General features: G+C 46.1%; 2 protein-coding genes across 2 annotated transcripts; one reads left to right on the forward strand and one right to left on the reverse strand.

Moving 5' to 3' along the window:
• The first annotated feature begins 180 nt into the window (after window positions 1–180).
• LOC119331945 (wall-associated receptor kinase 1-like) lies at window positions 181–3,962 on the forward strand. The gene is made up of 3 exons (XM_037605122.1): window positions 181–1,304; window positions 1,416–1,583; window positions 2,833–3,962. The coding sequence occupies exons 1-3, from the start codon at window positions 215–217 to the stop codon at window positions 3,828–3,830; spliced, it is 2,256 nt and encodes a 751-aa protein (XP_037461019.1). The 5' UTR covers window positions 181–214; the 3' UTR covers window positions 3,831–3,962.
• A 1,013-nt stretch (window positions 3,963–4,975) lies between these two features.
• LOC119330797 (guanine nucleotide-binding protein alpha-1 subunit-like) lies at window positions 4,976–9,361 on the reverse strand. Its single transcript, XM_037603925.1, has 13 exons — window positions 9,143–9,361; window positions 8,173–8,329; window positions 7,979–8,051; window positions 7,628–7,665; window positions 7,432–7,521; window positions 7,187–7,264; window positions 6,523–6,630; window positions 6,335–6,436; window positions 6,150–6,205; window positions 5,914–6,048; window positions 5,735–5,828; window positions 5,488–5,627; window positions 4,976–5,370 (listed from the first exon to the last, which is right to left on the reverse strand). Exons 2-13 carry the CDS (start codon window positions 8,263–8,265, stop codon window positions 5,199–5,201), a joined length of 1,179 nt encoding a protein of 392 aa, XP_037459822.1. The 5' UTR covers window positions 8,266–8,329; window positions 9,143–9,361; the 3' UTR covers window positions 4,976–5,198.
• Between the last annotated feature and the right edge of the window lie 343 nt (window positions 9,362–9,704).

A 9,704-nucleotide genomic window follows, 5' to 3' on the forward strand; every position in this document is an offset into this window, starting at 1 on the left:
AGCAGTCCACCCAAGACGCTTGTGGGTGGCCCGGCTTTCCATGAGAGAGAGAGTAGCACGTGGCCTGGCGCCCTTGGCATTCATCCCTAGTTCCATACCCCCTGCCCCGACCCTACCCATACAAGGAAGAAAGAGCCCTTTGGCATTCATTCATCCTCATCCCTAGCTAGTTCCATACCCCTGACCCTGATAGTAAGGTCGTAAGTAGAGCAGCATGAGCAGCATGCCCAACAGCTCGCAATTCCATTCCCACCAGCACCACCTGCTGCTGGTGCTGCCAGTAATCCTAATCCTAGTAGTAGTCAGCCCCTTGCTTGCCGCCGCGGCTGAAGCTCAAGGGCAGCAGCCGATGGCACGTCCGGGTTGCCCCGACAAGTGCGGCAACATGAGCATCCCCTTCCCGTTCGGCATCGGGAAGCCTGGCTGCTTCCGCGAGGGCTTCCAGGTCCTTTGCAACCACTCCTCCGATTCGGATCCCCCTCGCGCCTTCCTTGCTGGCAGCACAAGATTCAAGGGCAACCACTCCTACCAAACGGAGCCCCCTCGCGCCTCCCTTGCTGCCAGCAGAAGATTCAACGGCAACGACTCCCAGATCTACAGTGGTTCTGAGTGGTCGTCGTCGTTGGAGCTGGTGAGCATATCAGTCGCCACGGGCGAGGCACGAGTGTACGCCCCGATCGCGTACAGCTGCAACACAAATCGCAACGAGTCCTTGTTCAGGGATCAGCACATCGATTTCTCCTACACGCCCTTCGCCGTGTCGGCGACGCGTAATGTTCTCATCGCCGTCGGCTTGGAAGCCGAGGCTCAACTGATATTCTCTCTGTTTACCTACCAAACCCCTTTCACTTGCCGTGCACAAGATTTCGACCGCACGCCGCTCGCGAGGAACGGGTCGTGCAAGGGGTTGAGCTGCTGCGAGCAGACCCTCCCGGCCGACCAGGGCTCCGGCAGGTTTTCCATGTTGTGGGTCAACCCCGTGCACGACCACTTTATCTGGGAAACCACGCCCTGCTCCTACGGCATGCTGGTGGACAAGTCATGGTACAACTTCTCTACGCCCGACATGTACGGCGACAAGACGCTACTCAAAAGGTTCCCCCGGGGCGTCCCCTTGGCGCTTGATTTCGCCGCCGGGGACACTTGGTGCCCGGTGGAAGGACAGCCGCTGCCTCCGCACTACGCCTGCGTCAGCGGCAACAGCTCCTGCGCCAACGTGACAATAGAAATAGATAGTCCAGGCTATGTCTGCAAGTGCTGGGACAATTACACTGGCAACCCTTACATCGCTCACGGATGCCAAGGTACATACACACATACATACATATGAGTACATACATGCATACAAGAAATTGTCTGTCCTTACCAATTAATATAATTCGTTAACTCCCCCGAGTGTTGTGTTTATTCTTCAGACATTGATGAATGCAAGTTCCCGGAAGTGTATCCCTGCTCAAATGGCGGGATCTGCAAAAACAGGCCCGGAGGCTATGACTGTCCATGCAAATTCGGAATGAAAGACGATGGCAAAGGGGGGGCCTGCACAGATGTATTCCCCCCAGCAGCAAAGCAGGCGACTGTGGGTAAGCTACCACGTTGTATACTAGACTGCACTAATTAAGATGTATCCCCCTGTTGCAGGCCAATCTAAATCATCAACATAGAAACACATGTATGACATAGGCACTGCCTGTGTCCGGATCTCTTGCTGCATATCTATATCTATACCTAATAATAATAAAGGGGGGAAGACTTCTTTCTTCTCTCCTTCCGTCACCCTTTTATATTCGTCAATTTTGTGTTAACCATAAAGATTGACAACTGAGATTTAAAGGATTTATCGTCCGTCGCTCCTTTTCTTCATACGTCATCCATCTGCATCTTTTTCGTCCTTCACGGTAGAAGCCCAATTGAACAGACCAGAAAGGTAACCTTCCGGATTGAATCGGCATCCAATATCGTCTCCTGCCCTGATTGGTTCTTCTTTCCACTGCACACAACATCTCCATATATACATATATAGTCCTCCTGAGCTGTCGTTCCGTTAGAATTACGATGGACCTGGCTTCCACCGCGCCCTGGCCGACCGCCAGATTTGCCTTCCCCATCCTCGCTGCGGCCCTTCCTTCGCGCCTTAGCTCTGAGGAGGCCGACGCCGCCATCACGTCGATCTCGCTCAACGCAAGAATCACACTCGCATGGGAATTTCATGCCATGGTTCTGCGGATCGGAAGCGGTTCCAAGGTGGCAGAGGGAGGAGGCGGCGGCTTCGATGAGGTGGAGCGGCAGCACCATCTGCACGCGCATGTACTTGCATCTCCCTCCGACGCCATCCGACACAAGCGTTGCGCGGTGGAGGCCTGCATTGGATCGTGCGCTCGAATCCCGCCTTCGCCACGAGCTCTCCATTGACAGCTCTGTGTCACACGCTCAAGCAGTTTGACTGTACCGACGTGCTGTGGAAAGGTGATTGGGAAAACAAGCAGCAGCATAAAGATGTACAGCGAGGGGCTCCGTTGCAATGAACGGGCAGTATTTTCAGTCGGTCGGTTGTGCATCTTAAATTCTATAAATGACCTGACTGTAATTTAAGTGTTGTACATGATTTCCTTATGTTTTGCAGACTTAATTTCCCCAGAGTTTCAACCCCTTGGCTGTCCTGTCTTGATTTAGATTCTTCTTCTTCTTCTTCTGATAGTTCTAGTGGTAATTTGTTCTAGATTCCAAGTTGATGAACAAAAGAAACTATTTAATTCTTATGCTGAAACTTTCTGCTAGATTTGTAATTGTGAATTTAGTTATATAAACTAAGTTTGTTTCTTGTCCATCTAGGTGTAATAGGTGGTATTCTTCTCATGGTGATTCTGTGGTTTACTGTTATTCTTCGCAAAGAGAAAAAGAAGACAAAAGAATTCTACAAAAAGAACGGCGGCCCGGTATTAGAGAAAGCAAAAGGCATTAAAATTTTCAAAAAGGGGGAGCTCAAGCCAATTTTAAAGAATAGCAACATAATTGGAAAAGGTGGATTTGGTGAAGTTTACAAGGGCCTTCTTGACAATAAAGAAGTTGCAATAAAGAAGCCGATCAATGGTAGCGTGCGAGAGAATGAACAATTTGCAAATGAAATCATCATCCAATCTCAAGTCATCCACAAGAACATTGTTAGGCTCATTGGTTGTTGCCTTGAAGTTGAAGCCCCCATGCTGGTCTACGAGTTTATCTCCCAAGGTAGCCTCCATGACATTCTTCACAACAAGAATAACAAGGCGGCTCTCAACTTGGATGCACGTTTAAGTATCGCTGCACAGTCAGCGGATGGTCTAGCTTATATGCACTCACAAGCAAACACTAGAATTCTACACGGTGATGTCAAACCAGCAAATATACTCTTGGATGATAACTTTATAGCCAAGATTTCAGACTTCGGCATATCTAGGCTGCTTGCGAGAGACGAGGAACACACTGCATCAATCATCGGCGACATAAACTATATGGATCCGGTATATCTACAAGAAGGCCTACTAACCGAAAAAAGTGATGTCTACAGTTTCGGAGTTGTGATCCTGGAGCTTATCAGTGGCAGGAGGGCCATACACTCTGAGAATAATAGCTTGGTAAAGAGTTTCCTTGAAGTCCATAAGGAACAGAAGAAAGCGACCGAACTTTTTGACAAGGAAATTGCAATAGCAGAAGATTTAGAGCTTCTTGATAGTCTAGCAGGTATGGCCATGGAATGCCTTAGCCTTGATGTAGATCAAAGACCAACAATGATGGAGGTAGCTGGGCAACTACACATACTGAGTCGATCTCGTAAGGTGCAAGACGTTTGACAAAATTAATCCTTAAGGAGGTGTCTTTTGGTTAGGAGAAAATTTGTAACTGCATTTCTAAGGTAGCCGAGTGTTTGTGCACTGCATTTGTAACCGTATTTCTAAGGAGGCAGTACGCTTGTATGCTGCATTTGTAACCGTGTGTCAAAGAACTACATTTTTTTTTACCAAATTTGTAACTGTGTTACAGATAGTACGTCGTATTTTCTTGCACCTGTAGAGTTTCAACGTGCTTTACAGGTTGTATGAAAAACCTTTGCCTCCTTTTCCCCCTCACTTTCTCTCACCTGTCCCGTGCTGCATAATTAGTATGCTCACCGTCATGTTTAATGAGGTAATCGTATTCAAATAGTACATGCTATCGAATATTATCCAACAAGCTGAAGAGCAAGTCCGTATTGTCCGAGAAAATCTGAAGGCGGCTCAAGACCGCCAGAAGAGCAATTACGATCGCATGTGATCAATCTTATCTGCATGTCACTCCTATGAAGGGCACTCACCGCTTCGGAATCAAGGGCAAGTTAGCTCCACGCTACATTGGTCCTTTCCGCATTATTGCTATACGTGGTCAGGTGGCATATAAATTGGAGTTGCCGCCGCAATTCTCTCATATCCACAACGTCTTCCATGTGTCGCAACTTCGTCGTTGCTTCAAGGAATCTCTGCACCGACCAGTGGATCATGAATTGCTCGGATTCGGAGGTGTGGTGGAGCTCTGGGCCAAAGTCCAGCCCTGACTTTGGGTCGGTGCCGGCAACGGCGGCGCCATGGCGTCGTTCCCCTTCTTGAAGGCGTTGTCGTGGAGCTCCATTACACGACTCTCCGGGATAAATCTCTAGCTTCGGATGGTCGAAGCGGGCAATGACGGCGGCTACGTCGTTTCCTTCTTTGAGGCATCGCCTTGGAGAGTCAGCATATTGCAGTTTGCACGGATCTCTTCGTCGTCGGGGACAGTGGACGTTGGGGCGGCGACTCCGGGTGGTTTCTGATTATGCGCCGAGATGGCGATCTCGGGAACAATGTGAGTGGCAACTCTATGAGGTGGGGCTCTATCTCGACATTGGTTGGGTGGCATCCTTGTCCCGCTTGGGCGGTAGGGGTGTCAATGCGCCCAGAGGGCAAGTAGACAGCAAAAAAGACAGATAGATCCAAACTTTGCATGCTACTGACTGCATTCATCATCAGATTTCTTTCCTTTCCTTTCCTGGAGCTTGCAAGCAAGCACAAAGGGATCAATCAGTCTTGTTCCTCTTCTTCTACACTAAAGAATGATGAATTACAACATACACAAAGTTGCGACACGACACCGTAAACTTAATTTCTGTGTCATCCTAATTTAATTGCCGTTTTTCTTCTTTCTCATGTGGATCACGTCCCCGTTCCTTCCCGGGAGCGTCTCATGCTCTCGTCCATCAGCTTGAACGTCTTCTTCACAAGCTTCTGGTCCAGCGCCGTCGTTCTGTAGATCTTGAACACCCGGTCGACACGCTCGGGCTTGCTGCTCTGGAAGTAGACCTCCTCAAACTTCTTCTTCACGAACCTGCACTCAAGTATATTATAAAAGTAAAACACCATACCATAAGAGCAAACTGACTGAAACAAATAATGTATTTTCCTCTCGAATGTGCCAAATTTGTTGAGGACTGTGTGCACTCACTCATAGGCATGCTCCACATCCTGTTTGCCAGGCGCGATTGGCTCATAGTCCTTAAACCACTCGCACACCGTCAAAGGAACCTTTTGTATTTTCCTCTCGAATATGTCAAATTTGTTGAGGAACAGCATGAAGGATGTTTTCTGGACCGATCGAAAGCAACATCACATCAAGTAGAGTAGGATCAGGATCAGAAATACTCCAAAATAGCTTCAATTCTTTGCTTTAAAACGGGAAATTTGAGACAGACCTCAAAACATGTTTGCTTTAACACCCAGTCGAACAGCTCCTTGGTCTCCATCATCCTGTTCTGCGTCTCATCCTCAAATAACAACTGATCGTACCTGACAGACATTAACAGCCTCCAAACATCTATTCATGTATTCATGTACTCAGTGCAGCACAAGAAAATGAGATTGTTGTACTCACTCGCTAATGGCAGCACAAAAGATAACTGCATCAACACCTTCAAAGAGATGAATCCACTTCCTCCTCTCATTCCTTTGACCCCCTACGTCGTACAGCCTGTACACCTCTCCGCCCCTTTTGCTCTCTCCAAGGGGGCTGCATGCACAGACAGAAACTCTCTTCAGTCTGTCATTCTGTATGTATGTATCTGAGCAGAGCAAAAGATGATATATGCAAACCTAAATTAACCAGATTACCTAAACTGAATTTCTACAACCCCATTTGTCCGCACTCTTGCATGGAGCACATCCTCCTGCAAAGCATCTCGAAATGTTAGCAGAGAAAAAAAATCTGACCATCATTATATCTATCCATCTGATCTGATAACCAGTAAATAAATCTCTCCAGATAAGAATTTAATTGTGGATAATTACAGACCGACCTTTGTTGGTACGTAATCTGCTTCAGCTAATCGGTCCAAATTGTCCATGAAGTAGTGTGCACAGTCAGGAACTTGCAGCACACTTCCACACGAGTAAGTTTCCTACACAGTAGAAAGATGCATTTCTTTATAACTAAGTTGGTTGTTTGACGTCATTCACATCTCTTTACAGAAACCGAAACAAAAACCTGAATGGCTTGATCTTCCCATAATTTTCTCACATCCTGTACGAGTTCTTTGTTAAGCGAAGGGTAATCCAACCTGCCTCCGATTTCTGATAGTTTTTCTCCAATCTCCTGAAGATAGGATAGGAAAATCAAAGGAGCAGAGCAATACATAAAAGGGAAAAGTATTCGACAGTTGGATATGTATTCGAGAATGACAGTGGAAAAGCAGCAAAACACAATACTGCCTGCTTAAAGCAGGGTGTTTACGGGTCTGAAGAGGTTCATCTAGATCTAGTGCAGCAGAGCTGCAATGCGAGGTCTGAAGAGGTTCGATTGTAGCCCTAGCTACAGTAGTTGTAGTTGTGTAACAAACAGATGATGGTTATCAGTTTGAAATAGAAACTGCTGCTTGCTCTCTGGACAATAATACTGCTTAACAAGGAACTGCTGCTCCAGTTGTAAATTGTAGCAGATGATGGTTATCATGTTGCAAGATATTACATCATGTTGTAAGTTGGACAGGTTTGATTGAACATAGCCTAGCCTAGCTGGTTGTGTAACTGTAATGCTGCTTCAGTTGTAACAGAGCACAGTTATCATGTTGCTGCGAGACATTGGTGTTGCTTATGTCGGAATCCACCAAATGTAACTCTACTACTTACTGAACAAAATAGGATGCACGGACCTGATTATCGGGTAATATCACATATTTTGAAGACTCGGATTCCACTTGGGCAAGCTCTTTAGCTCCATCATATAGTATCTGTGCAAATTCAACTCACTATTACTCAGGGAAAATATGTGCAAAACACACAGGCCCCCATAAGAAGATGATAAAGCTGCCTACATGATCCCCACGAAGCAATAGGAGGAAGAGGGGAAAAAAACCATATATATTAAAACACACCCGTTCCAGTAGTAGGAGCATACTTTGATTGTCTGGAACACGTTGGCATGGATGACGGGCGTATAGCCCTTGAGTTCTGCCTCGTCGAAGCCGGTTCGGAAAAGAAGCTTGATCTGAAGATAAACAAACAAACATTCAGTAAACGTAAGGCATCATACTATATTTCCATGGGGCCATGGGGCAGGGAAGGATAATACAATACAATGGAGGGGTTCTTGCCTGTTTAAATATCGTGGACTTTCCTGATTCTCCGGCACCTGAAAAAGACAGAAAGCATCGGCATCCTATTAGGAATCGTTCGGTCCTGATTCTGAAGCAAAGCAGGCTAAAGAAGAGAGCTAACTATCGGGAATTGGTTCAAGTAATGTTTGTTTTCAGTGATCCCCATCATTAATGAGAAAGCTTGCAAAAAAATTCAAAAATCAAAAACAAAGGAGATACACAAATGAACTTGGTTAGAAAGATATAGTTCAGTGAAGCAGTAAATTCAAATTGTGAAGATAAAATTGAGACTAGCAGGCATAAGAAGAAATGCGTGTAAAAGTTAAAGTGAGTTGGCAGTTTAGTTACCAAGAAGCAAGAGCTTGTGGATGTGCTGGTCCGCCTTTGTCTCGTGCAGAATGCGGCGGTCGATGTCTGCAGACTGTAAAGGTGGATCGAGGTGTGTGTGTGTGTGTGCATCAGGACAGGACAGGACAGGAGAGGAGGAATTGAATGAAATGAAGAGGTCTAGTAAGTGGTATGGAAAGGATGAGCTTACTCACTCTTGTGTTGTCAGCTGCGTCTGCCTCATTTACTGAGTGAGGTCTGCTGCAGGATGAGCCCATGGTTTGAAGCGCACACGCGAGCATGGACATTACTATTATTACTCTAGAAGACAAGATGTGCGGTCGGTCTCATGCTTCCTTGCTTGCCAATGACCTGAAAGATAAGATGACGGGCAAGTAAGATCCAGAGACCTCTAAATAAAACTACCTAGTTATAGCTTAATAAAAAAGAGAGAGAGAGAGAGAGAGAGAGAGTATTATAGTTGCAGGCAGGCAGGCAGGCAGCACATTGATTGAAGATGGAGGGTTGAGTTGAATGAATCAAGATAAGATGGTTGGTATATATGTGTATGAAGTATGAAGTCATGAATGGTGGTTGGTATGTGTATTTTGGGCCTTACTATATACGTATGCTAGATTCATTCTGAGTGAGCTGCACATTCACATTCACATTCTTTCTGGCAAGGAAGCAAGCAAGCAAGGAAGGAAGGAGGCTTGGTGAATGATACCAATCAATCAATCAATCGTCCCCTTTGCTATGCTATGCTACGGTATGCATGTTATATATAATAAGAAAGAAAAAAGAAGGCAGATGAGATGAGATGAGATGAGATGTAGAAACAAGCTGCGGAACAAATCAAGCAGCATATCCTTTCCTTTCATTTCCTTTCCTTTCCTTTCCTTTCCTTGGTACAGTACATTTACAGTAGAGTAGAAACAAATCAAGAAATCAAGAAACTAGTAATAAGCAAGCAAAGAAAGATAGAATCCTGGTGATTAGGTAGTGGCTTTGACCTACCAACTGCACGGCGGGCGGGCGGATCTACTCACTGAGCTAGCTAGCTACAACCAACAAGCTGTGTTTTTTATTTATTTATTTATTTTCCGAGTGACGAAAAGAGATGAGAGATAGAATGAATCTGAATCTGAATCTAGGCTTGCTTGCTTGCTTGCTGCTCATACATACCTCAATCGAATCCGATCCGATCCAAGAAGGCCCAACCCAATCCAATCCAATCCAATACAAGGGGAGGGGAGTGGAGGGGAGGGGCGGGGTGGAGACGGCAGGGGGGAGCTTCTGGGCGGCGGCGGGTGGTTTGTAGGGAGGGAGGAGGAGAGATTGGTTTGGTAGGTCAGTCAGCGTGAGAGTGAGAGTGAGAATGAGGAACCAAAGTGGAGTGAGAGATCGAAAGGGAATGAATGCGTGCGTCTCCACTTTGGTTTGGTAGGCAAGACGAAATCCAAATCCAAAATACTACTCCTTTTTTTATGAAAAAAAATGAAACTACTAAAATCACCGTCACCAATAAAAAATTCCCAAACAGAACAAACAAAATCAAATACTACTGTATATATATAAACCTTTTAAAAAAACTGAAATTCAGGGTGGTGCTTGTCTTAGAGCATCTCCAGCCGCACCCCAACAGGCCCCTCAAGACGCCGTTTTTTCTGCCGGCGCAAAAAAAAAACCCAGTCGCGCCCTCAGGACGCCGTTTTTTCTGCCGGCGCAAAAAAAAAACCCAGTCGCG

Source organism: Triticum dicoccoides, chromosome 7A (genome assembly GCF_002162155.2).
Source record: "Triticum dicoccoides isolate Atlit2015 ecotype Zavitan chromosome 7A, WEW_v2.0, whole genome shotgun sequence".
Lineage (NCBI taxonomy): Eukaryota > Viridiplantae > Streptophyta > Magnoliopsida > Poales > Poaceae > Triticum > Triticum dicoccoides.